This window comes from Desmodus rotundus, chromosome 12, assembly GCF_022682495.2.
Source record: "Desmodus rotundus isolate HL8 chromosome 12, HLdesRot8A.1, whole genome shotgun sequence".
NCBI lineage: Eukaryota > Metazoa > Chordata > Mammalia > Chiroptera > Phyllostomidae > Desmodus > Desmodus rotundus.
The window spans coordinates 79,159,223-79,182,892 of record NC_071398.1 but is presented as its reverse complement, the minus strand read 5'-3'; the positions used below and the strand labels follow the sequence as shown (position 1 = coordinate 79,182,892).

The following is a 23,670-nucleotide window of genomic DNA, read 5'->3' as shown; positions in this document are numbered from 1 at the left end:
CCAGAGCCCAGTCACCTAGGTTTCGTTTCCTCTTTCCTCTTGTGCCGCCAGCGATGGGGGAGTGGTGATTCCAATTCTTCTGCCAGCCACTCCGGCTCCCCAATGTCATCTTTCCACATGCCCCTGCCACTGAAATGAACCCTGCTCCTCACCTTTCCTCCCTCTGTTCTCCCCCAAAGGCCCCATCCAGAACCCTGCACACAATACATTCTGACCACCCCTCCTTTATAAGGTCACAGATGACGCATCAGAAGTTGGCAGTCAGAGCAGAGTGGGCCCACAGTTTATTCAGCCATGTACAGGTTCCCACCCCCATCTGGGGGCATATTCCCTGGAGCCCTGGTAGGCTTCACTAGGGCTGAGGTGGGTTAGGGGACTTGGTGGGGCCTGTGAAGGAGGCTGTGAGTAGCCCACTTGAACCCCCAGCTCACCGGTTCAGGAGAAGGGAGGGGACTGGCCAGATGCGCAGCAGGCAGGGTGCCCCTACAAGTTGGCAGAAGTGGCTGCTGGGTTCATGTAAGAGAGGCTGCTGCCACCGTTGCCTGCAGACACCTAGGTGAGGGGAGGAGGAATCCAGGCTGAGGGGCAGAAGCTTTCCTGGGAGGAAGTACCAGGGCCCCTGGATGGCGGGCTCCAAAGCATGGCTCCCAAAGGGTTAATTTGGAGAGCACCTGCTGGTCACCACCACAGGCAGCCAGGTGACTGTAAACAGGGCCCGCCCTCCTCCCCTCTACTCCCCTCTACTCCCGCCCCTCATTCCAATCGGCCCCCTTCCTCTCCTTTCTTCTGCCCCGTCTCCCTCCATTCTCTGCTCTTCCAGCCCAAGAAGGTGTGTGTGCTTATCCGTGTAAAACTGGGTGAAGGAAGTCCCAGAAAAGGGAAAATGGGGTCAAGAAAAGGAAAGTCCCCCTCCCCCACCTGGAGTTCCAACTCCCGGTGACCAAAGTAATTATTTACTAGGGCCTGCAGAGAAAGGCCAGGAGAGGAAAGAGACTCCTGAGAACCCCACCCAGGCTCACCTGGCTTGGTGAGACTTCTTCCCCCCAATCGGAGATCCTTCCCCCGTGCCCCACTAGCTTTTCTCAATCTACCCTCCATTCTTAGGACAACAGTGGGGGCACAGATGCGCACTCCCTGAGTCCTGCGTGAAGGGTTCCCCTGAGCACATTGCCCACACACTTCACCTCTAGGCAACCCAGCCACAGCAGTGGTACCAGTTCAGCCAAACAGCGAATGCTCTTCTGGAAGAGTTAGTAGTGGGGACACTCCCTTTTGAGGTCACCTTTCTTCCGTGGTCTCCTCCCCAGGCCTTTCCCCCAGAACTCTTCTGACCTCTACCTCCGTTCTTGCCAGGCCCTCCATGGCTTACTTCACGTCACCTCTCAACTCTTAAGTTCTTTGGGTTTTCCAAGTACCCCTTCAGAACCTCTTCCCAGCCAGAGCCTCTGTCTCTCTCCACCCGTGGGGCCCACCCTCACCTCCTCATAGGGGCTACGCTTGGTGCTGCCAGGGGCCACGTAGCGCCCGTGGGTGTGGTAGGTAGGGTACTCGCTCATCGGATGGTAGGCGTCTCGGGTTGGAAAGATGTCCAGCTGCCCACAGTTCTTTCGGCGGCACTGACACACAGCCTGGGGAGACAGGAGGTTCCGGGGGCCATGGAGTCCCTCCTAGCGGGGGGGCTCAGTTTGGGCTGAAGACTGAGCACTTACCAGGGCAACGAGGTAGACGATGGCCAGTGCTACCAGCACGCAGACGAGCACCAGCAGGGCTATGCCCCAGCCAGGCACCCCTGGCCCAAACAGGGCCGAGGGAGGAAATGACACATCATCAGCTAAAAGAAAAAGCAGGGATCAGGGCAGTCTCCCAAAGGAGGAGGCCCTCCCCCACTAGCACCCAGGGGAAAGCGGGAATCAGGCCCCCCGCAGAGAGAGGGGCCCGAGAGTATGGCGCTGACCCAGAGCAAGGGAGAAAAGCCTCACCACTAATTCCTGAGATGTTCAGGTTGTACTTGTCTGCTTTGTGTTTTTGACGAACAAACTGTGCCTTTACGTCTTTGCCATTGGTGGAGCCGTCTCGGAAGACCAGAATTGATCCCACCACCACAGATCCTGGCCTGCTCCCAGGGAAATGGGCAATTCAGCTGCAGATCCCAGCTTCCGGGTACTTGCCCCCAACCACAAGTGTGCCAGTCACTCCCCACAGCTGTGACCACATCTACCCACTCAGACAGAGTCCACGCCCAGGACTGTACCTGAAATTCACATTAGAGGAGCCCAGAAAATTGGCAGGTGCATAAATCTGCAAAAACTGGGGTGAGAGGGAAAGCACTAAGAACCGGCGCAGGCGTGAGCAGTTGTGAAGGCTGCTCCTGCAAGGCAGCGCGTGGCAGCAGGGCAGCTACTCACCAATTCAGTAATGTTTCTCTGCAGCTCCTGGTAGTAGCGAGTTCCGGGGTCCTCCAGGGAAGAGTTAAATGGCAGGTTCAAAATACGGAAGGACAGGAGGAAGAAGGAGACCCTATGAATGGGGGGGGCGAGGGGCGCTGTGCTGCCATTAGTGCTGCCCCCGGTAGTCCTGGTCCTGTGGCTGGCAGGGGTGGTCCGAGTATCGGAGGGGTGGCTGGGAACTGAGGATGGCGTGCCTTTGCCAGCTGGCGTGGTGGTAGCTTTGGCAGAGGTGCCCTTGTGTGATGGAGTGGCAGCTGAGTTTGAGGCAGGGCCGGTAGCCGGGGATGAGGTGGCACTGTGGACTGGAGCTGTGGCTGAGCTTGAGGCAGAACTTGTGACCAGGGAAGAGGTGGCACCATGGAGTGGAGAGGTGGCCAGGCTCGAGGCAGGGCCGGTGGCTGGGGAAGAGGTGACACTGTGGACTGGACCAGTGGCCAGGGACGAGGAGGCTCCGTGGACTGGGGAGGTGGCCGGGCTCGAGGCAGGGCCGGTGGCTGGGGAAGAGGTGGCACTGTGGACTGGACCTGTGGCCAGGGACGAGGAGGCACCGTGGACTGGGGAGGTGGCCGGGCTCGAGGCAGGGCCGGTGGCTGGGGAAGAGGTGGCACTGTGGACTGGACCAGTGGCCAGGGACGAGGAGGCTCCGTGGACTGGGGAGGTGGCCGGGCTCGAGGCAGGGCCGGTGGCTGGGGAAGAGGTGGCACTGTGGACTGGACCAGTGGCCAGGGACGAGGAGGCTCCGTGGACTGGGGAGGTGGCCTGGCTCGAGGCAGGGCCGGTGGCTGGGGAAGAGGTGACACTGTGGACTGGACCAGTGGCCAGGGACGAGGAGGCTCCGTGGACTGGGGAGGTGGCCAGGCTCGAGGCAGGGCCGGTGGCTGGGGATGAGGTGGCACTGTGGACTGGACCTGTGGCCAGGGACGAGGAGGCTCCGTGGACTGGGGAGGTGGCCGGGCTCGAGGCAGGGCCGGTGGCTGGGGAAGAGGTGGCACTGTGGACTGGACCAGTGGCCAGGGACGAGGAGGCTCCGTGGACTGGGGAGGTGGCCGGGCTCGAGGCAGGGCCGGTGGCTGGGGAAGAGGTGGCACTGTGGACTGGACCTGTGGCCAGGGACGAGGAGGCTCCGTGGACTGGGGAGGTGGCCGGGCTCGAGGCAGGGCCGGTGGCTGGGGAAGAGGTGGCACTGTGGACTGGACCAGTGGCCAGGGACGAGGAGGCTCCGTGGACTGGGGAGGTGGCCGGGCTCGAGGCAGGGCCGGTGGCTGGGGAAGAGGTGGCACTGTGGACTGGATCTGTGGCCAGGGACGAGGAGGCTCCGTGGACTGGGGAGGTGGCCGGGCTCGAGGCAGGGCCGGTGGCTGGGGAAGAGGTGGCACTGTGGACTGGACCAGTGGCCAGGGACGAGGAGGCTCCGTGGACTGGGGAGGTGGCCGGGCTCGAGGCAGGGCCGGTGGCTGGGGAAGAGGTGGCACTGTGGACTGGGCCAGTGGCCAGGGACGAGGAGGCTCCGTGGACTGGGGAGTTGGCCGGGTTCGAGGCAGGGCCGGTGGCTGGGGAGGAGGTGACACTGTGGACTGGGCCAGTGGCCAGGGACGAGGTGGCTCTGTGGACTGGAGAGGTGGCCGAACTTGAGGCAGGGTCGGTGGCCGGGTAAGAGGTGTCAGTGGAACTGTGGACTGTAAGAAGTTGAGGGTTGAATGTGGGGATAAATCAGAACAAGGAGAAAATACATCCTCTAGCGTTTGGAGAAGTAACGCCAGGAGGATTTGGGGAACAATCCCCTGAGTCAGCCTTTCTTCTCCTCCCCAGCTGGCAGCCTCCCTCTCTTCCCACAACTCTCCGCTCCTGACCCACATGGCCCACTCCTAAGATTTACCTCTCCTGTCCTCCTACCCCCACCCCAGACTTCTCTTCAGGAAATGTGCGTGCCCCGGCACCCACGCTCCTGAGGCAGGGGTCGTCTCTTCTTAGCCTATTCTTAGCCTTTCTCCTTTTTTCTGGCGCAGAGTAAGACACCCGTCTGCAACTTCTGCCTCATGGGGTGCCATCTGCCAGGAAACAAAACCCACAGGCAGGCTGTGCAGGGCAGCCCCCGCCCCACCTTGTGCCCCTCACCTTTTAGCACTGGGAAGAGCAGCAGCACAAGGAAGAAAGGGGCCTGGACGCCCGGAGCCATGGTGGCGGTGGGCCAGGTGGGGAGGGGGCAGGACAGACTCGGGCAGGCGCTGCGTGTGAGGTGGAACAAGCACAGGCACCTGCTGCTTTATACTGGTCCTTCGCCCGCCCTGGGCTCAGCCAGAGCAGGTGACAGGTGACAAAACCCCGCCCCTTCCCCCACTCCCTACCTCCTATCTTTTCCTCCTCCTCCCCAACCATTCCTGTCCCCTCAGGTAGGCCACATGGGCCTGAATCACTCAAACCTCTGACAACCTGTTTGTTCTCCAGTTGGCCTCCCCCTTTCGCCAACCACTCCTTGGCTCCAGAGGGCGGTGTGTATAGGGAAAAGTGGAGGAGTCTGGGACCTGGGTCCCAAGGCTTTAGTTTTAGCCCCAGGGCTACGGCCAAGGTGAGAAAAGGAATAGAGAGAGTGGGTAAATTAGGGCTGGGAAGTTCATACCAGTTCCCCACTATACTTCCCCCTGGGCCCCTTGAAGCCCCACTCTGGGGGCTGAGAAGAAATGAGAAGGCTTGCTCTGACTGGCGTGGTTCAGTGGGATGGGCGTTGTCCCACAAAGGGAAAGGTCTGGGGTTGGGTTCCCGATCAGGGCACACACCAGGTTCCCGGATAGGGGCGTGTGAGAAGCAACCCATCCATGTTACCCACATTGACGTTTCTCTCCCTCTTTCTCCCTCCCTTCTCCTCTCTCTAAAAAATAAAATATTTAAAAAGAAAAATAAATGTGAAGGCTTGATAAGGAGTAGACTAGGTGCCAGTTTTGGACCCCCACCTCCCACCACTTCCCAAAATAGCCCCACCTTGCTAACCGCTCCCTATCCTGTTCTGCACATAGTTCTACCCTGAAACTCACAGTCTTCCCCACCCCCCACCCCCACCCCCGGACTTTCCAGTAACCTAAGTTCCTTCCTTGACTTTCTCCTGAGAAGGGAGTGGGAGAAAAAAATTCCACTTAAAGGACGAGACCTGGGTTGCCGAACCCCAGGGTCTTTTCTTCCCAGTCCACCTGGCAATGACAGGCAGCCCGCCGGGCTGGCCGGGCTCTCCTGCCCTCTAGTGGTCACCGGGAGCCTCACGGCGCCTACCCGGGCAGGTTGGGAGGCTGCTGCCCAGTGTGGGCAGAGGAGGTTGAAAGGCGCTGCCTAAGTAGCAACTGAGTGAGGCCAGGGGGGCAGCAACGCCAGCGAGACGGATCAGTGGCTTGGACAGAGAAGGGGAAGAACGCACTGTGCCATCGATGGAGAGGCTGGGAACTTATGGAGGGGACTCTGGGGTGTGCGGGGTGGTGTCTGGAGGAAATGGCGCTACATGGGTGGGGTCCTGAGGTATGTGGAAGTGTCGGTGAAGTTTGTAGCAGAGCACATCGGAATGTGGGAGGTGTTGGGACAGGTTACGCATTAGGAGTGAGAGTTGGTAGGGCTACAGAATGGTACTGGGGGGCACTGAACTATCTTTTGGAGAGATAGTGGTATTTGGGGCAGGTAAGCATGGTAGGGGTGGGGGCAAAACTATGTGAGGGTGAATAATTTTAAAAAAGGTTTATTGTATTCTCATTTGAGAGAGAGGGGAAGGGAGAGAAACATCTACGTGAGAAAGACCAACCGGCCACCTCGCGCCCCAAGTGAGGATAGAGCTGGCAACCTGGGCGTGTGCCCTACCCGGAATCGGACTGGCGACCCTTCAGTTAGGGGACAACGCTCCAACCAACTGAGCCATGCCAGCCAGGACGTGGGTCTGAAGTGTTGGAGAACCGAGAGATATTTTGAAGGGCAGAAATATTTGGGACCAGAGAAGTATATGGGGTCACAGCAGCCCGTGAAGCTTGGGGTACTGGGCCCCATCCAGAGGTCCTGGGTTGCGGTCTCGGCGGACAGAAACAGTTACGTCCGCTTTAAGAAAACAATTCCTAACCCCAACAAATACAGATTGAAAACTGAACTTTAAAAAAACACTTCGGTGCGGCGGAAAGCCCGGGACCACAGCTCCACAGCGTGCGGCTCCACCTTGTTGGTGCAGCTTTGTGTGGCGCCGGGCCGGCGCCGGGCAGGGGGCGTGACGTCAGCTCGCGGACCGAGGAGGCGGGGAAGCCCTGGACCCGCCAGCTAGAGAAAACACGCGTAACTAGATGGGAGGTCCCAAACTTCACCCCCCGCCGTTGCCAGGCAACAACCATTTTGGTCAGTTGCTAGGATATGCATTACCATGGCGACGGCTCCGCGCCTAGCCGTGGGAGTATTTAAAGAGCAAGCGCGCGGCCCGGGCGTCAGAAAGTGGCCTTCCGGGATAGGGATGTTACCCATTCTGGCTTTTCCCCTCTTCCGTACCATTCCCTTGACCCTCCACGCGCCAAGTCACTCTAGACTCCCAGGTGAACTCAACTCCCCAGCGCACCCCCGTCTTTGGGCTAATCTTGCTTCAAGCGGTGGGAAGCGGGATCCCGGGCCCCGGGCGGGCGGGAGGGACGGGACGCGGTGCAGTGTTGTTCTTTTCCCCGCCAATATTGCACTCGTCCCGGCCTCCGGCCCCCCCGGCCCCCCGGCCCCCCTACTCACCACGAGCAGGGCAGCCCCAGCCGTCCTGACTTTCGATCCCCGCGGATTTAAGATAGACTGGAGTGTCGCCGCTGCCATCGTGAGTAAGTGGGACTTGGGAGGACTTTAACCACCCTCCGACCAGCCCTCTCATCCTTCACCTAACCTCCCATCCTTTACCTAACCCTCATCCAGCACCTTCCTCACTGTGCCCCAAACTCTCCTCTAGACCTCTAACTTCCAACCTACCAGCCCTCTCCCTTACCCCTCTCAGGTCCCTTCCTGCTCCCACACTACCCCCCAGAAAATCCCTAAAATAAACAACTGCACTAGCTTAGAAAACAACTGGAACTTTATGGCAAGGTGCTGTTATCTTTCCTGGGGTTGGCGCCTGAGAAATACCCCTTGAAAACTTCCCATCTCCTCAACAGTCACCACCCTCTGGGGCTGAACTCCTGATTGGTACCAGGAGAGGGTATGTGTTTGGCTGAGGGGCTGTAGATTAGACCAGGGTGGGGGGCCTCCAGGATAGACCCCAAGGTCAGAGGGTCTGAAATCAGCAGTTTGAATCTGGTAGCCATCTCTTCACACTCTTCCCTGGAGCAGCTGCCTCCGGAATGGCTCAAAGTCCTCGGGAACTGTGTCTGAGGAAGGAGAAACCACTAAAGTCAAAGGTGTGGTTCTTCCATGAGGACGTGGGAGGTCAGGCTGATGTGGGTGGGTTTAGAGCCTCACCATTGCATCGGTACTGGAGATTGGACCAAATGATGTTTTCTTGGGAGAAGCAGAATACACCGAGACGCCCCCCTCGCATGGATGTGTCAATGATCACCCCAGAATCCGCCACTAGCTGAGGACCCTCATACAGCTTCACTCTGTCCAGGATAGGGTTTCCATTGGTGCTAGGGTACCGATGGGCACTGTGCCACTATGCCGGGGCCCTGGTCATCCCCAACCCCCCGCCGCTCACCAGGCCTGAGAGAAGGAAAGAAGGAAAGGGGATGGAAGGGGGTACTTTTCTCAGGCCTGGGGCCCCAGGCTCTTTGTCCAGCCCCCTTTGCATCTCAAAGCACCACAAAGCACCAGCCGCATTCCAGGCGAGGATTGGGTTGCCATGACGATGAGCACAATGGACTGGGGGTGAAGTCACCCGCTTCCCAGGCTTTAGTCCACCACCCCTTATATTCTGCCCTGGCGCCCCACAGCCCAGGCACCTTAAAGAGGAACCAACAACCCAAGTGCCTGGACTCTGGGCTCTTGGCCATTTCCCTTCCCTTCCCTGTCATCCCCACCAGCTAGGGAATGCAAAGTTGTGGACAGAGTGCTGAACTGAGGCCTCAGCTCAGCTGCAGAGAGCTGTGAAGTCTAGGCTTTGGTTTGCACGTCAGTAAATAATGGCCCCTTCCAGGTCAGACACCTTGAAGAGGCAGGTTCTGGGCTGTAGCAGTGAAGGGCCTGAGCTTTGGAGGCTCCCGGGGGTGCCCTTATTTTACAGAGGGGAAAATTGGAACACAGAAAAGGAAATGCCTGCCCAACAGTGCCTATCTGTCCTCCGCACCAGAGCCCAGGCCGCCTTGTCTGCGGTGAGAGGGGATGGAGAGAAGTGGTCCCAGTCCAGGCCCATGGCACCAAACCACTGGGCAGAGGGGTCTCTGGTGAGTCCCAGCTACAGGGGACGGAAAGGCCGGGCCTAGAACAGAATCCTTCAGGAGGGCTCCACCCCTCCCCTCACCGAATATAGCCGACTTGAGGCCGGTGCAGCAGCTGCCAGCGGTAGGAGGTCTTGTCGCGCCAGCCCACATTCCGTGGGTCAGTCCACAGCAGTCGTACCTGATCAGGGGTATGGCCAGTATGCCACAGAGCATTCCGGAGGTGCTCACCTGGGCCAGACACTGATGTCACTGCCTGGGGGGCATTGGCAAAGACAGTGAGTGGGTCAGCCAGTGTACTTAGGTTGGTAAGTACAGGTGGGAAAGGAAGTCCAGGTGGTCAGAAGAATGTTCTGGAGCCCCAGGGAGCTAACCTCTAGGCCCAATGTCTGAGTAAGAGGGCTCCCACCCAGGTAGGGGGAGAGGTTTGGGGAAAGGGTCTGGCCTGGGGAATCTGGGTAGCTGTGGGACCTTGAGCTGCAGCCCAGGCTGGGCAACAGCCCGGAAAGGCGTGGCCTGCCAGTAGGTCTGCTCCGTCTGCTTCCACATGACCACGTAGAAGCGGCCACTGTCCTGGTAGCTGAAGAGGAAGCCTGCATAGTCATCATCAGTCACTGTGTTCACATGGAAGGTGCCTTCAAAGTCCACACCATTGAAGGCTGTATATCCTAGGGGAAGATGGGTGTATGGGATCAAGGTCACGGGCAGCAAAGCTACTTGTGGCCCATTGTGCAGTGGGGGTGGGAAGGGATGCCTGCAGTATATGTGGCCAGCTTGCCCCCCAAACTCTGCCCCTATCTGATTCCTGTTTGGAAATTATTGAACAGGGTATCCCCTACATACCAACTGCCAGGCCTGGGTCACTGTTCATGGTCTGAACGATTTCCATGCCCTGGTGATGGGCAATAAAGAAGAAAGACCTGATCCAGGTGCACTGCCCACCTCGGCCCTGCCTGGTGTCTGGTCTGACAGTACCCACGCAGCCCACTGCCCTGGTACCTGGTTGAGCACGACCCAGTTTGGGTCAATCTGAGCATCCCCCTCAGGGTCCAGGACGACGGTCTGATAGGCCCGAAAATCCGTGAGGGTTACCTCTGCACTTTCAGGACACACATCCAGGGGGTCGACCACTGCATCATTGTCAAAGTCATCCTCACACACATCACCAATGCCATTGCCTGGGAACAGTGAGGCCAGGCGCTCAGAAAGGCCAGGCCCTCAGAAAGGCCAGGCCCTAGCCACTGCTACTAGCTAACATCACCACTTCCTGGGCCTTGCATTCCTGACCTCTTTCTCCCCCGTGCCCTTTCCAACTCCCTGGCAAGGACTGCCACCTCTCCGTGAGCAAAGCCCACACCAGACCAACCCACTGTGGGACCCCAGTCTTACCGTCTGAGTCCTTCTGATTGGGATTGGGTACCAGGCGACAGTTATCAGGACCAGGAGGCACGTAATCTGGGACACCATCATTGTCATCATCCCCGTCACATTCATCTCCAAGTCCATCATTGTCTGAGTCCAGTTGGGAACTATTGGGTAGCTGTGGGCAGTTGTCCTTGGTGTCCTGATGTCCATCTCCATCACTGCCCATAAGAACAGGCACCAAATAAAGGCTCTATAGGTACCACATCCTTCCCTTGTCTCCTGGTTAGGAGTATCTGAGGTACACCCTCCTTTCAGCCAGACCCCTTGCAGTCAATCAGATGAGTTGAAGGTCCAGCAGTAGAAATGCAGGGTAGACTACAGGAATAACTTCGTGCTCAACAGTGGTGAAGAATTAAGGCTAAACCATAGAGAGAACTGAGAATATACTAGAGGAAGGTAAAGCATCCCTTGTAAGATCTTCTATCTGTTGACCAAGACCCTACCTGTCTTCATTGGTGTCACAGACATCCCCCACCAGGTCACTGTCTGCATCTGTCTGAGAGAGAGGGGCCTGTTCTCACCATCTCCTCTTGCTAACTGCAGAGGGTGGGTGACCTGACCACTTTCCATTACCCATCAGTCCCCCCACCCCTCCCTGCCCTCTCCATTCCCCTGTACCTGTGTAGGATTACTCATTTCAGGGCAGCTGTCACAGGCATCTCCCACCCCATCCTCATCCCTATCTGTCTGTAGGGGGTTGGGGACTTTAGGGCAATTGTCCAGTCCATTGGGGATGCCTAGAAGACATGGGAATAGCAAAAGGTTGTCACACTCTTCTAGGCTGGTGAAAGCCCTGAACTTTGTCTCCCATCCAGAGGATAGCTGTTCAGGAAATCTGCCTGTACCATGTCTCACCCTTTCGCCTGCTCTCCCCCTGCCTAACCCTACATGCTACCGCACATTCCCACTGACACCTCTGCAGGCAATCTCTCACCCAGGCTGACTTCCATAGGAACACCCTCCCCAGTTCTCAGACTTCCTAGCCTCCTTGCTTCATTCCCACTGTGTCCAAATCCTGACAGGTCTCCCACCCCCTCAGCCCGGGTCTGCACCATCCCCATCCACGTCGTTGTCACAGGCATCCCCTTCCCCATTGCCGTCTGTGTCCTTCTGGTCATTGTTGGGAACGTTGGGACAGTTGTCACAGGCATCACCAAATGAATCTGTATCTGAGTTTTGCTGGTCTTTGTTGGGGAACAGCCGGCAATTGTCCTAGGGTGGGAGGGAAAGAGTCAGGCCTCCCTAACACCACTGGCCACCTAGCATCCTCCTTGTCTTTGTACCCGTGTCTACGATCACCAATTCTGTGGTGGTCCACCTGCTTGGCACAGTCCCACCCACCCAACCTCCAGGTAGTCCACCTTGTCCTGGGCACCAGGCTTATGCCTCCCTAATTTGTAGTACTGGAGCATTCCTGCAGAGTTGCCAGGGGCTGGGGGTAAGGGGAGCAGGGTTATGGGGCCAGGTAACAGAGACAGGGAGGAAAGCACAGGTGCTGGGAGGATCAGGATGTCTGGGAACCACCTCGACATTCTTGATCCCATCCCCATCAGCATCATCATCACACTGGTCCCCTACACCGTCATTGTCAGCATCTTCCTGCCCAGAGTTGGGTGTCAAAAGGCAGTTGTCCTAAGGGCCCGGGGAGGAGATGGATGGGTGAGTTCTGGCCTGCCCCAGCCCAGGCAGCCCTGCTCACGCCCTGCCTGCAGCCTGTACCTGCTTGCAGTGCTTGTTGTTGTCCATGCAGGGCAGCGCCTGGTCCGGGTAGCCATCGATGTCCGTGTCAGGCCCGCACACGTTCCCATTCCCGGCCCAGCCCACGTTACACTGAGGCAGCGCAAAGGGTAAGAGTCAGTGGTCCCCACCACCCCACCCTCTTCCCCTGCTCCAAGTTCTGTTCTCACCATCCAGTTCCTGAGCCCTTTCCCATGAAGGCCCTCCTCCCAAATCCTAAACATGTTCACTAGCCCTACCCCCTTTCCCAGATTCTCCCTTTTCCTTCCAAGCCCCAGGCCCAGCTCACCGAGCAGGACACTGCGCCATTGCGTTCAAAGAGACAGTGCGCATGGACGTGGCAGGGGCTGTGGGCTGGGCTATGGCAGGTCCGGGCTGGGAGGCAGCCCTGGCTTTGGTTGCCCAGGAAGCCCAGGCGACAGGGACCACACTTGAAAGAGCCCTAAGAGTAAGGAAGCACTGTCTCAGGCAGGAGGGTCGGTCTACCGGGCACCCTGGAACAGCACTGTCCCACCGGAGGGTTGGGGGCGGGGCTCTCAGCTGCATGCCAGGTTTGTCAGCTATCTCCTTCAGGGCAACTTGCTTAAAGGTCACAGCTAGGGAGGGGCAAAACCAGAATTCCAAACAAGGTCCATGTGGAACATCTACTATGTGTAGTGCCCTGGGGAAGGAGGAGGGGAAGCAGGAAGTTTGAAGAGGGGGTGCACACTCCGACTACCCCAGACATACTCTGGGCATTCAGCTCACCACTGTATTGGTGCAGATAGAGTTTGGGTCACAGCCACCATTGTTCCCGTCATTGCATTCATCAACATCGTTGCAAACCTGAAGGGGCAGACTTCAGGTAGAACCAGACCTGTGGTGGGTCTCCCCAGCCGCAGGAGAGGGCACTGGTATGCCCTTATCTGTGAACACTGACATGAAGCCCAGCCCCCAAACCAATGCAAAGCTAGCAGATGAGCCTCACCCCATTTATCACAAGGGCCCCACGGCCCACCCAGAAGCCCCTGCAAGGCCATGCTCTCTTATCTACACACTCCACCCAACCTGACCTGTTTGCTGGCTCGGGCATAGTCGATGCCCACACCGGACACCCGTGTGCCTTTGTAGCCTTGAGGACAGGCCTCACAGTGAAAGCCAGGCATGGTGTTGATGCAGCTTGAGCCCGGGAAACAAGGGTCAGCATGTGCACACTGGAGACCAGACAAGAGGAAGATGTCAGGCCCAGCCTGTGATCCCAGGACCACAGCTCCTGGTGTCCCATTTGCAGTCCTTCCCACCCAACATCACTGTGCTCTGAGGCCCGCCCCCAGCCTCGCTCTGGGTTCCATCCTAACCAGCCATCTCAAATTGCCCCTGCCACTCCCCCAACACCTTGCCTGTGTGGCCCTGTCCTTCTCTGCCTCAGATCTCTGCCTCCCTCCCTTCTCACACCTTTCTGGCCTCCAGCCTCTCCTAAACCCCAGGCTCCTCTGCTTCAGACCAACATTCACCCCACCTTCTTGAGCCTCTGCTAACTCCCTCCCCACAACTTGCTGTGTCCTTTCGGATTGTACCCGCCCCACCTCATTGATGTCAGTGCAGTGGGTGCCGTTGCCCTGCAGTCCGGGGGGACAGGGCCCACAGCGGTAGCCAGGGTACTCATACACTTCCATGCAGTCCACACCTCGGAAGCAGGGGTTGGGACTACAGTGGGAACGCTGCTCATGGAAGCCTGGGGAGAGGGCACAGCAGAGCCACCAAGAGGTCACCATTCAAATCACCAGAATTGGAAGCCCAGACCATGGGGTAAGAAGCACAGTGATGCCACCGGGAGCCCTCCCCTACTCTCCCACTCACCGCACACCTGACACTCCATGATGGTGTTTCGGATCAGAGACATTTCCTTCACCTGGTAGACATAAGGATGGGGAGGAGCCAGCTCTTAGCATCTGCCACCTTGCCCCCGAGTCTGCTACCCTTTGAAGGCCCACTCCAACCTGGTCTCGAATGTCATCCCGCAGCTCCACCAGGATCTGGTTGAAGAGGGTGAGTTGGGTGACCAGCGCCTTGGTTTGCTCCCCTGTCAGGGCCCAGGGTGCAGAGAGGCTCAGAACTGGGACACCAGCCCTGGTCCCTCTTCAGATAATAAGCTAGCTCCGGCCACTACAGCACACCCCCCACCACCTTTAAACTCCACCCTATTCCTGGCTGAAGAGGACTTAGTCTCAGGCAGCTGCCAAAGCCTGGGACCTCCTCCCCACCCTCATGCCCCTTCCTCCTCACTGCAGCCCACTCACCTAGGATGGAGTGGAGTGCACTGGTCACTAGAGAGAAGAAAACACAATCAGAGGGTGGAGATGTGAAGAGGGGTCTGTCTAGAGAGGAGGAAGAAGGAAAGGACCAGGAAAAAAGGACTGGAGCCTTGGGATAAAGATGGGATGTTGGATGGTAGGAGGTCAGAGGTGACAGGCAAGCAGCCCTAGCTCTTTCCACAAGGCCAGGGACCCTCTAAGGGAGCTGCCTCAGATAGTCAAAACCCAAATCCCTCTGATTCCCAGGCATGCTAGTGGGAGAAGGGACCCCAGGAAGGTGACCCAAAGCAAGGCCAGGGCTGCAACATATTCCATTTCCTCCCTTCCGGGCTTCTACCTCCACGGCACTTTCTTTGAAATATCTGGGAGAAGCAGCTGTTTTATTTAGGTAAGAGCCTCTGAACGTCTCTGTCAGAAAGACCAGGCGGACGGGCAATGCTCAGAGAAACTGCTATTAGGGGACCACCACCAATAGGGGCTAAAAAAAGAGACCCAAGACTCTGATCTCAGGCAAAACCAAAGCCAAGCAGTTAATGTCCTCACCGCACTCAGAGCTCTGCAGAGTTCCAGTCCTCTCTTGCATGGCTCTATGTTTCTGGCTACCCTGCTAGGCAGGATGGCCTGAACAGGGAGATCTTTTGACCCACAGCTTTTGGGATGGCGTTATTGTTTGGAGATCAGAATCAGAGATGATGAAGATTTGGGGTAAACAGGGTCAGAGCCCCAGGAATAGGTGAACCAAAGTAATGAGTGTTAAGGGGGAGGTCAAGAAGATGTGAATCACCAAAGATCACAGGATATATGGTCTGGGCTCTAGGGTTTTGGCTAACAGAAGTCTCCGAGTTACCTGCGCTGTGGATGGACTCATCCCCCTGGAATGGACACTCACTCAGGGCTCCAACCCGGGCCATGGACCCGCCTAGAATCATTTTCATAGATTCCACGAAGCCCTGGGGGCATAGGAGCAGAATAGGGTGGGAGGACCTACCAACTCCTCCCGGTGGTACAAACTCTGTTTCCATGGAAACTCACCTGCATCCTCAAATAAGCCTTCTGTCCAGTCCTAATCTCCAGTCCATCGACCTCCGCTGGAGGGATCGGGGCCAGTGCCGGGAGACCAGCATGCTGATCACCCAGTTTGCAGTCCACATAGAGCTGCAGGCCAGGGCTGCGGTGGGACGGGCCTCGGAGTCGCAGGAGTGCTGTGTGTGTGCGCCCATCGGCCAGGCCTGCTTGCTGTAGGTTCACTGCATGGACTTTGCCATCCTCCCGCTGGTACCGCACCAGCACTGCCCAGGAGGGGAGGTCAGTATGGGCACCGTCCCCCATCCCCTGTCTCCCAGTTGAGCCTTGGATCAATTCTTCTGGATGCTACATCTCTAGGGCTATTATCCTGTACTCAGCTATGTACCTTTCAACACCTTGTCCATAATAGGTACACAATGGATGTTCTTTTACATTGGTTCAAAGACTAGGACTTTCTTAGTCTTCAGTGGCATCAGATCACTCAATCACCTGCAAGGTGGCAGCTGGTTCTGTACCTACTGAACTGTCCCACGGATGTGAGGGACCTCTCTATACCCCCACTGGGGCACAATGTCATTTCCCCTCCCGCTGGGCATCCCCAAGGACAACATCCCATCCCTACAAATACCAGGCTTCACCCTACTATTTGGTTGCCTGTCCTTCTGAGGCACCTCCTAAGCACCCCATACCAGATGGCCCCTGGTGCCGGGGCACAGCCTGATAGGTCCAAGGTCCCCAGTGGCGCCCGAGGAAAATTAAGAGGGATGTGGGAGTGGGGATAAGGGACAGTGCTCAAGGGGATCACCCCTGCAGGAAAGGAGATGCCCACCAGTCACCTTTGTTGATCTTGCCCACAACAGAGGCCTCCAGCCATCGTGTGTTGTCTTGGCGAGAGTAAAGGCCAAAGAGGACACCACCCTGCTTAGGAGGCAGGCGGAAGGTGGACAAGAGGTAGATGTCCCCAGCAGTGAGCAGGGCTGTCCGGATCTTCTCTGCCACAGCTACCATCTGCCGGGACTCACCCACAGTCAGCAGGTCAATCACTGGCCAGGCAGGGATTATCAAGGTTAGAGAAAGGGGTTAGATGCTAAAGCCTGTCTACATCCCTGAGCCCTCAAGGGTGGGGCATCCTTCATCACTCCCTCCACTCCTACTACCAGACAGTGTCAATCACCTCAAAATTCAATCCTTGCTGCTATGAGAGGACCAGGTATTATGCCTTCCTTTCCCTCAACACTGCCTACTGCCATCCTCTTGGCAATCCCCAGGCCTGAGGCTCATTTGAAAACAGAAACAGCACCCCACACACTTGAGATGTTCCCACCAGATGGCGCAACGGAGTCACTGCTGATTCCAGGCAGCAGTAGCACCTGGTGCCCACAGCACTGAAATTGGAAGGCGGTTTCTCTTTACACTGCTGGCTTTGACTCATTCTACATCCTAAAGCCCCTCCTCCCATCCTGGGGGCTCAGCACACTCACTCTGGATGAGAACAGCTGCCCACTGAGGGCTCTGACCCTCCCACTGTCTGGCTGTCTCCCTCGGAAATGTCGGACCCAGCTCCTCTGCCTCCTGTGTCCTGGCCAATCTGTGGTTTCCCTTTCAGCCAGTAAAGAATCTGTGCCTGTGTCATCTGCTCCAGCTACCTCTCCCACACCCATAGGCCCATCCCACCACCAGACCTCCTGGAGAGCCCAGACCTCTGGGTCCCAACCCCCACCCTGTCCTTGGGCAGCCAGCAGCCCAAGGGACGAAGAAGCTGAGGGGACCACACAGTGCACCCACCTTCACGCTGCTCTACCAGACTCCAGGGTGCCTGGGGATGCTCAGACACTGACCCAGCCAGGCAGCTCTAGCATCCAGCTCCTGAGTCCTCTGCCCTGATCTCATGCTAGCTCTGGCCAGTTCCCACTCACCTATCACCCTCTGTCGTTCACTCCTTCCCACAGGGCCATAATGCACCATTTCTTCGCTCTGGCTCAATTTCAGGACTCTCCTTCCCCTTACCCACATGTTCTCTGCTACTAGGCTGGGGACAAATGGGGAGGAGGCAGAGGGGTGGAAAAGGCTGGAGACAGGCTTACCCTGCAGGTCCTGACTGGCAGATGCGAAAGTGCAGAGGAGGAGAAGAGCCAGGGCTCCCCGAAGTTTCTGTGTCTCCATACCGCTCAGCCGGCTCACTAACCCTGGCAGGCAGGCGGCTGGGAGGGGAAAAGGCTAGGCGGAGAGAGCAGGAGCGGGGGGTGGGGGGGGGGCGGAGGGACTGGAAGGGGGAGTTGAAGGGGGGCGGCAGGCGGGGGGGTGGGGGCTGAAACAAAGAACTGCCAATCACCCTGAAGGCATCCCCAGCTCCGGGAACCTAGGGCACTGGGGAAGAGCGTGGAGGCCTCCTTGCCTTCTGCCTCTCCCCAGTCGGTGGTCCTCTCATCCCGCTGCCTCCCTCTCCCCTGACACCTCGTTGTTGGGGGCCACTACCAAATGCTGTTTTCTGGAAGTCATAGTTGGGGGAAGCAGAAACCTGTGGCAGGGAAGTGCCCAACAGTGGGCCTTATTCCACAGCTGGCATGATAAGAAGCCAAGGGAGTGGTGGAAACTAGATGGCTCTAGTGCCCAGAGGATGTCCACAGGGCATGAAGTGTGCTGCTCTGACATGGCAAGTGCTCTTTATTAGGGCGAGGGTCCCCTGACATGTACCTGTGCCTCCACTTTCCCTCAGTCCTAGGAAAACCTGGAAGGGTCTAACGGGAACTGGAGGGAAAGTCTAAAACAATGGTGAGTGAGGCCGGAGTGAAGAAATCAGGACAGAAGAAAGGGACACCAGAGACAGGACTGGATCAGGGGAAGGGGGCCAGACTCGGAACATCGGGGGGTACTGGCTGACGGTCCATGACCCCGACGAAGCGGAGGGGCGCCTCAGTTCCGTTACCAAGGCAACAGCCCATGAGCCCCACCTCCCCTCCCCCCACTCAGGCCCTAGCTCGGCCTCGCTCTGGCGGCCGCCACCGCCCCTGTTTTGTTTCCATGGCGACAGGCGGCGCGGGGCCCGCTCCAAGCATAACGCGCTGTGGAAAACATGCGCCTCGGGGGATTCCCCCCGCATCCCCGGCTCCGGGCCGAGGCCTGAAGGGCCCTAGAGCAGTCCAGGCCACGTGCAGATTTGCGAGACACCCCCAGGGCCAGCCCGGGCGCACGAGACCCATTTCTCCCAGGCCTGCCACTCTTTGGGGGGTTTGGGGATCCCCTCTCCGCCCAGGCGTCTCGACCGGCCGAGACGTCTCGACCCTCCGAGGCGCCCCAGGTCGAGAGCCCTTCCCCCCTTCGGGAGCTGTCTCTGGATAAGGCGGCCCTCCCCAGAAGCCCTCAGTTCTGCCCCGCCATCAGGCCTCCTCAGGGCCACGAGAAGGCACCCCTCCCCGAAGCTACCCTCAGCCCGCCTCTAGCTACCCGCGGAGCTGCGGGGCGGGGGGGCGGGTCCGCGTAGGGGCTGACTGAATTGCAGAGGGAGGTGCTTCCGGGACAGAGGGCGGGCAAGATGGCGGCGCCCATGGAGCTGTTCTGCTGGTCGGGGGGCTGGGGTTTGCCGTCAGTGGACCTGGACAGCCTGGCGGTACTGGTGAGGGGTGGTGCCGGTGCCCTCTGCTGCGCCCTGGAGGACTAGGGAAGGGGCCATAACTAGCTGGTCATCTGAATTTTGCCAGGGCGCCTCCAAACGGGCGAAGTGGGAGAAACTGAGGCAATCAAAGAGCGTCCAAGGCTAGTGTGGGCTTAGTGCCCTATGCCTTAGAAAGGCATAGGTTTTGTGTAGCCATAAAAAGAGGGCTGGGCGGGGGTTGAGGATATGGGTTTTAGTCCTTGCTTTTCCATTTATTGGCTGTGTGACCTTGGGGCGATTCCTTCTCCTCTCTGGGCGCTGTTTCTTCATACAGGTCTTTACTAAAGCCGAGCAATCTCAGGGTTCTCAGGCTTGGCATTCCTGTCTTCTCTTCAGCCTCTTTCTTCCTCCTCCTCCCTCTCCTCCTCCTCCTCACTAAACAGCATTTATTTATTGAGCTTATTGTTTATTGAACCAAAAGGCCCAGAGCAGGGTTCTGTAGAAAGAGCTTTGGAGTCAGACTAGTTCATTTCACTTATTCACTCCATTTAACAAGTATGTATTAGCCCTCTTCCAAATACCAAACATTGCCATGCAAAAATAAAGAACACTTGGTCCCTCTGGCGTGGTTTACAGAAAGGCAGAAATGTCAACAAATAAATGTAATAAAACATTCAGGAGCTATGGTGTACGTACAAACAGGCCACAGAGACTGCCGAAAAAGGGCACGGTCAGTTTTTCAAGAAAAGGGATATACTCATTAGAAAAAGTTCTGAGGATAGGTGTCCACCAGGTAGATGATAGGAGAGGAGATGGATTTTCCTAGCTGACTTGTGATCATGGACAATCCATAATCTCAGCCCTGTGTCCCTCACTGTAACGTGGGCACAGTAAGGCTCACCTCTGTGTGTGTGTGTGTGTGTGTGTATCAAGTACTAAGCATAGATCATAGCACAAAAGGCATTCAATGTTATTTCTTTTCGTTTTTTAAAAAAAGATTTTTACTTATTTATTTTTAGAAGGAGGGGAAGAGAGGGAGAAAGAGAGGGAGAGAAACATCAATGTGTGGTTGCCTCTCATGCACCCCGCACCGGGGACCCAGCCTGCAACTCAGGCATGTGCCCTCCTGACTGGGAATTGAACCAGCAACCCTTTGGTTCGCAGGCACTCAATCCACCGAGCCACACCAGTCAGGGCTCAATATATTATTTCTTTTCTTGATGCCCCTGTGGGGCCATGTCCCTGGCCTCTCTCTGCCTTCTGCTTCCTTCCCTGCAGACCTATGCCAGATTTACTGGTGCCCCACTCAAAGTGCACAAGATCACCAACCCCTGGCGGAGCCCTTCAGGTACCCAGTGCCCTGGGGGGTGAGGAAGGGAGTGTACAAGGGGAGAAACAGGAGACAGACAGGAATGTGGCCCCAATATGTATGGAGAGATAGCTAAGGGTTTGGTGGGCATACTTCTTTCTCAATGTCAGGGACTTTGCCTGCCCTTCGAACCAGTCATGGAGAGGTCATCTCGGTACCACACAAGATCATCACCCACCTTCGAAAAGAGGTAGGTAGCATGGCTAAGGGGGCTGCCGGGGAGAAAAGTTCAGTCAATTCAGTGCAATACATTTATTGAGTACCAAGTATATGCCAAGCTAGATGCAGGCGACCCAGTGCTTCAAGGAACACATAATGCGGTGGGGAGAAGGGCACATACATTGTTGGTATGATGCCATAAGGAGTAGGCCAGAGATTAAGCTGGGGCACTTTGGGGGCATCTGAAGGCACAGTGCCTTCTGCCTGCCGGGTGGAGACAGAGAGATAAACAGGCTAATGACACAAGGGAAGAAAAGGAATGTAGAAGAGAGCAGTTGGCTCAAGTGAGACCCTTGAAAGTAAGACCATTGCCTTTTTCAGGGACCAGGTCAGGCAGGACATGGGGCTCAGAATGGATGAGGCTTAGAGCCACGGTGGGGAAGTTAGAAGAGCATTACAAGAATGAGGAGGCCTAGGCTATGTCCTTCACTCTCTCTTTGACTTGTGTGACCTTTGGCGAGTCACTTAACATCTCAGAGCCCTAAGTCCCTTATTTGTAAAACTAGGGGCATTAGCTAGGATGCTTTCCAAGGGTTCTTCTAGCTTCCAGGGTCTGATTCCAAAAGGGAGCACATTGTCAGAAGTGGGACCCTCTTCTTCATTTCTACTGTCCCAAAGATTAAGGAGCTGGGGAATTAGTGGAGGCTTGAGAAGCATGGATTGAGGGGATCCAGGTAAAGCCAAAGTCCTTGGCAGGGTCTGGGACACTGCTGTTTACTTACGTATAAGCACAACTTTTCCAGTTTCCAGAGTTTTTCCCTAACAGAGCCACATTGAGAGAAAGAGATTAGTACCCCATTCCACAGGGGAGAAAACGAGGCTCCGAAAGATTTAAGGATCATGCTCAGGAGGTCATGTGGGGACAAAGCTTACTCAGGATGTGGAGGGAGTTGCTAAGCAACAGACACTGGAGCCTAGAAAGATGAGGCAGCCTGAGAGCTGGGGGTACAGTTGGAATGTGTGTGTGATGGTGGTGCAGCGTGGGCCAGAGAATGAAATAGAGGAAATAGCCAAGATGGACATTGAGAGAACAGGCCCGAGGGCCCTGGGCCTGGCTTCACTGGGCCCCAGGAGCATGACGATGGTGCCTCTAGTTCCTGAGGCATGGATGGAGGCCCAGCCTGCCTCTGAGCTCCACTTTGCTGGCTTTGTGGTGCCTGGATTGGGGAAGTTACTGTTAGAAAGTTGCTGTCAGCAGGCATGTTGCCACCTTTCCGTGGAAACTCTGGGAGCTGCTCCTGGTTTGCGGCTAGGCCTTCTTTCCTCCCCGCAATGGGCGTAGGACCCTGACAGCCAGGAGGCTCCAAGGCCCAGGCTGTCTGCCAACAGCAACAGGCTACTAGCTGTGCCCAGGCCAAGGGGCCTCAGCGGGAAAAAGCTCCTTACTCTACCTCTGCTGCACTCAGAGGCCAGCGAGGGTGGTACCAGACAGGATGCCCCTGGGAAGGTACCCTGAAGTCCCTCGGCTCCCACCTCATTATGGACATTTCTTCCACAGAAGTACAACGCCGATTATGATCTGTCTGCCCGACAAGGGGCAGACACCTTGGCCTTCATGTCTCTGCTGGAGGAGAAGCTGCTCCCAGTGCTGGTAAGTGTGCCCAGATCACCCAGTGTTCACGGCCGGCGGGATAGGGGGCCAGGGACACACACACACCCGCCCCTCACCCCCACCCGCACCCCCAGCCTTGGAGCAGCATGGGGATCAGAAGCCCACCCTGAGTCAGGTAGGTATACTAGTTCAGACCTGCCTATTCCTTCCTACATACCCGATCCCAGGTACATACTTTTTGGATAGATGCCAAGAACTATGTGGAAGTGACCCGGAAGTGGTATGCAGAGGCCATGCCCTTTCCCCTCAACTTCTTCCTGCCTGGCCGAATGCAGCGGCAGCACATGGAGCGGCTGCAGCTGCTGTGTGGGGAGCACAAGCCTGAAAATGAGGAAGAACTGGAGAAGGAGGTACCTCTAGGATAGGGAGCTATTGCATGAGACAAGCCCTGAGGCCGATGGCCAGGAGCGGGAGTGCCTGGAAGGGGAGGTGGCATGGTGCCTGAAGCCACAAGCCTACCTGTGTCCTCCCTGTAGCTGTACCAAGAGGCTCGGGAATGCCTGACCCTCCTCTCTCAGCGCCTGGGCTCTCAGAAATTCTTCTTTGGAGACGCGTGAGTCTGACTGCAGGGGAATTAGAGGTGGCTTGGAAGAAGATGAAGGTTCAGATGTAGCTGCAGGGGCTGGTGGGCTCAGCTCTGGACAAGAGGTCCTTGGGACAGACACTGGGTCTGATGACAGTGGGGCTGTGTGTGGGGCTAGAGCCGCCTCAGTAGCACAGGAGGGTGGGAGGGCCGCCAGGCACAGGAGGGGCCTGCAGGGCTATGGGGCGCTCAATGTGCCCTTTATGCAGCCCTGGGATAGAGTCCCATTCAGGGCCAGGCTGGCACCACCTAGGGGCCCTCCCCACACAAGGCCCAGAACAGTGTCCTCTCCCACCCTAGTGGTCTCTGCTGCCTGGAGCCTACCTCCCAGGGCCAAATCTTCTTCGGATTCCATCTCTACTCCCTCTGCCAAAGTCGTCCTCCTCCATCGTATCCCTCTCTTTGTGCTTCAGCCCCGCCTCCTTGGATGCCTTTGTCTTTAGCTACCTGGCCCTGCTGCTGCAGATAAAGTTGCCCAGTGGGAAGCTCCAGGCCCACCTGCGGGGGCTGCACAATCTCTGTGCCTACTGCACCCACATCCTCAGCCTGTATTTTCCCTGGGATGGAGGTAAGGGACAGATCGAAGGGTGTGGGCGCTGGCCCTGGGGAGAGTAGACAGCGATCCAGGATCTGGCCTCCCTGCCCACCTTTCTTCTTTGTCCCTCAGCTGAGATGCCACCTCCACGCCAGACATCAGTAGGGCCAGAGGCTGAAGAGGAGCCATACCGGCGCCGGTACCAGATCCTATCCGTGCTGGCAGGGCTGGCGGCCATGGTGGGCTATGCCTTGCTCAGCGGCATTGTCTCCATCCAGCGGGCAGCGCCTGCCCGGACCCCAGGCACGCGGGCCCTGGGCATGGCCGAGGAGGATGAAGAGGAATGATTCGCCCTCATGCTCCCAGGAGTGATTTTTCTACTATCATGCATTCCAGAGGTCCCTGTGTCTCCCCGTTGTCAGTACAGCCAGAAATGGGTGACCCACCCCCTCAGAATAAACCTGCTCACATTGAC

At 57.2% G+C, this 23,670-nt stretch overlaps 3 protein-coding genes across 6 annotated transcripts; 1 reads left to right on the top strand and 2 right to left on the bottom strand.

Annotated features, from left to right (window-relative positions):
• Positions 1–266: 266 nt before the first annotated feature.
• Positions 267–4,722, bottom strand: MUC1 (mucin 1, cell surface associated). Its single transcript, XM_024570978.4, has 7 exons — positions 4,563–4,722; positions 2,406–4,123; positions 2,252–2,307; positions 1,980–2,113; positions 1,710–1,831; positions 1,479–1,628; positions 267–552 (listed from the first exon to the last, which is right to left on the bottom strand). Exons 1-7 carry the CDS (start codon positions 4,621–4,623, stop codon positions 484–486), a joined length of 2,310 nt encoding a protein of 769 aa, XP_024426746.2. The 5' UTR covers positions 4,624–4,722; the 3' UTR covers positions 267–483.
• Positions 4,723–7,505: 2,783 nt separating this feature from the next.
• THBS3 (thrombospondin 3) lies at positions 7,506–17,465 on the bottom strand. 3 transcript variants are annotated; one of them, XM_024573744.3, is made up of 23 exons: positions 17,370–17,465; positions 16,122–16,328; positions 15,292–15,548; positions 15,107–15,209; positions 14,245–14,271; positions 13,945–14,027; positions 13,805–13,856; positions 13,531–13,679; positions 13,018–13,158; positions 12,713–12,790; positions 12,255–12,407; positions 11,948–12,058; positions 11,753–11,860; positions 11,281–11,440; positions 10,847–10,965; positions 10,672–10,724; positions 10,193–10,386; positions 9,803–9,981; positions 9,647–9,695; positions 9,275–9,471; positions 8,887–9,059; positions 7,890–8,029; positions 7,506–7,798 (listed from the first exon to the last, which is right to left on the bottom strand). In XM_024573744.3, exons 1-23 carry the CDS (start codon positions 17,446–17,448, stop codon positions 7,740–7,742), a joined length of 2,871 nt encoding a protein of 956 aa, XP_024429512.1. In that variant the 5' UTR covers positions 17,449–17,465; the 3' UTR covers positions 7,506–7,739. The 3 variants fall into 3 exon arrangements, with proteins under 3 accessions (XP_024429512.1, XP_053771112.1, XP_053771111.1); XM_053915137.1 differs by lacking the exon at positions 13,945–14,027 and having other exon boundaries at positions 13,812–13,856; XM_053915136.2 differs by lacking the exons at positions 15,292–15,548; positions 16,122–16,328; positions 17,370–17,465 and having other exon boundaries at positions 13,945–13,980; positions 15,107–15,157.
• Positions 17,466–18,796: 1,331 nt separating this feature from the next.
• On the top strand, positions 18,797–23,669 carry MTX1 (metaxin 1). 2 transcript variants are annotated; one of them, XM_053915138.2, is made up of 8 exons: positions 18,797–18,898; positions 20,156–20,225; positions 20,357–20,436; positions 21,964–22,056; positions 22,245–22,427; positions 22,554–22,630; positions 23,104–23,228; positions 23,328–23,669. In XM_053915138.2, the coding sequence occupies exons 1-8, from the start codon at positions 18,818–18,820 to the stop codon at positions 23,540–23,542; spliced, it is 924 nt and encodes a 307-aa protein (XP_053771113.1). In that variant the 5' UTR covers positions 18,797–18,817; the 3' UTR covers positions 23,543–23,669. The 2 variants fall into 2 exon arrangements, with proteins under 2 accessions (XP_053771113.1, XP_024429560.2); XM_024573792.4 differs by having other exon boundaries at positions 23,074–23,228.
• Position 23,670: the final 1 nt, after the last annotated feature.

Bases quoted from the DNA above. Each gene is read 5' to 3' on its own strand.
- MUC1 (XM_024570978.4), bottom strand. From the start codon at position 4,623: ATGGCTCCGGGCGTCCAGGCCCCTTTCTTCCTTGTGCTGCTGCTCTTC. The intron at 1,832-1,979 runs GTGAGGCTTTTC...TTTTTCTTTTAG, and splicing joins GAACATCTCAGGAATTAGTG to CTGATGATGTGTCATTTCCT. The intron at 1,629-1,709 runs GTAAGTGCTCAG...CTGTCTCCCCAG, and splicing joins TCGTCTACCTCGTTGCCCTG to GCTGTGTGTCAGTGCCGCCG.
- THBS3 (XM_024573744.3), bottom strand. From the start codon at position 17,448: ATGGAGACACAGAAACTTCGGGGAGCCCTGGCTCTTCTCCTCCTCTGC. The intron at 13,857-13,944 runs GTTGGAGTGGGC...TATGTCTACCAG, and splicing joins GGGATGACATTCGAGACCAG to GTGAAGGAAATGTCTCTGAT. The intron at 11,861-11,947 runs GTACAGGCTGCA...CCGGGCCCTTAG, and splicing joins ACAACAAGCACTGCAAGCAG to GACAACTGCCTTTTGACACC.
- MTX1 (XM_024573792.4), top strand. From the start codon at position 18,818: ATGGCGGCGCCCATGGAGCTGTTCTGCTGGTCGGGGGGCTGGGGTTTG. The intron at 18,899-20,155 runs GTGAGGGGTGGT...CCTTCCCTGCAG, and splicing joins TGGACAGCCTGGCGGTACTG to ACCTATGCCAGATTTACTGG. The intron at 22,428-22,553 runs GTACCTCTAGGA...TCCTCCCTGTAG, and splicing joins AGGAAGAACTGGAGAAGGAG to CTGTACCAAGAGGCTCGGGA.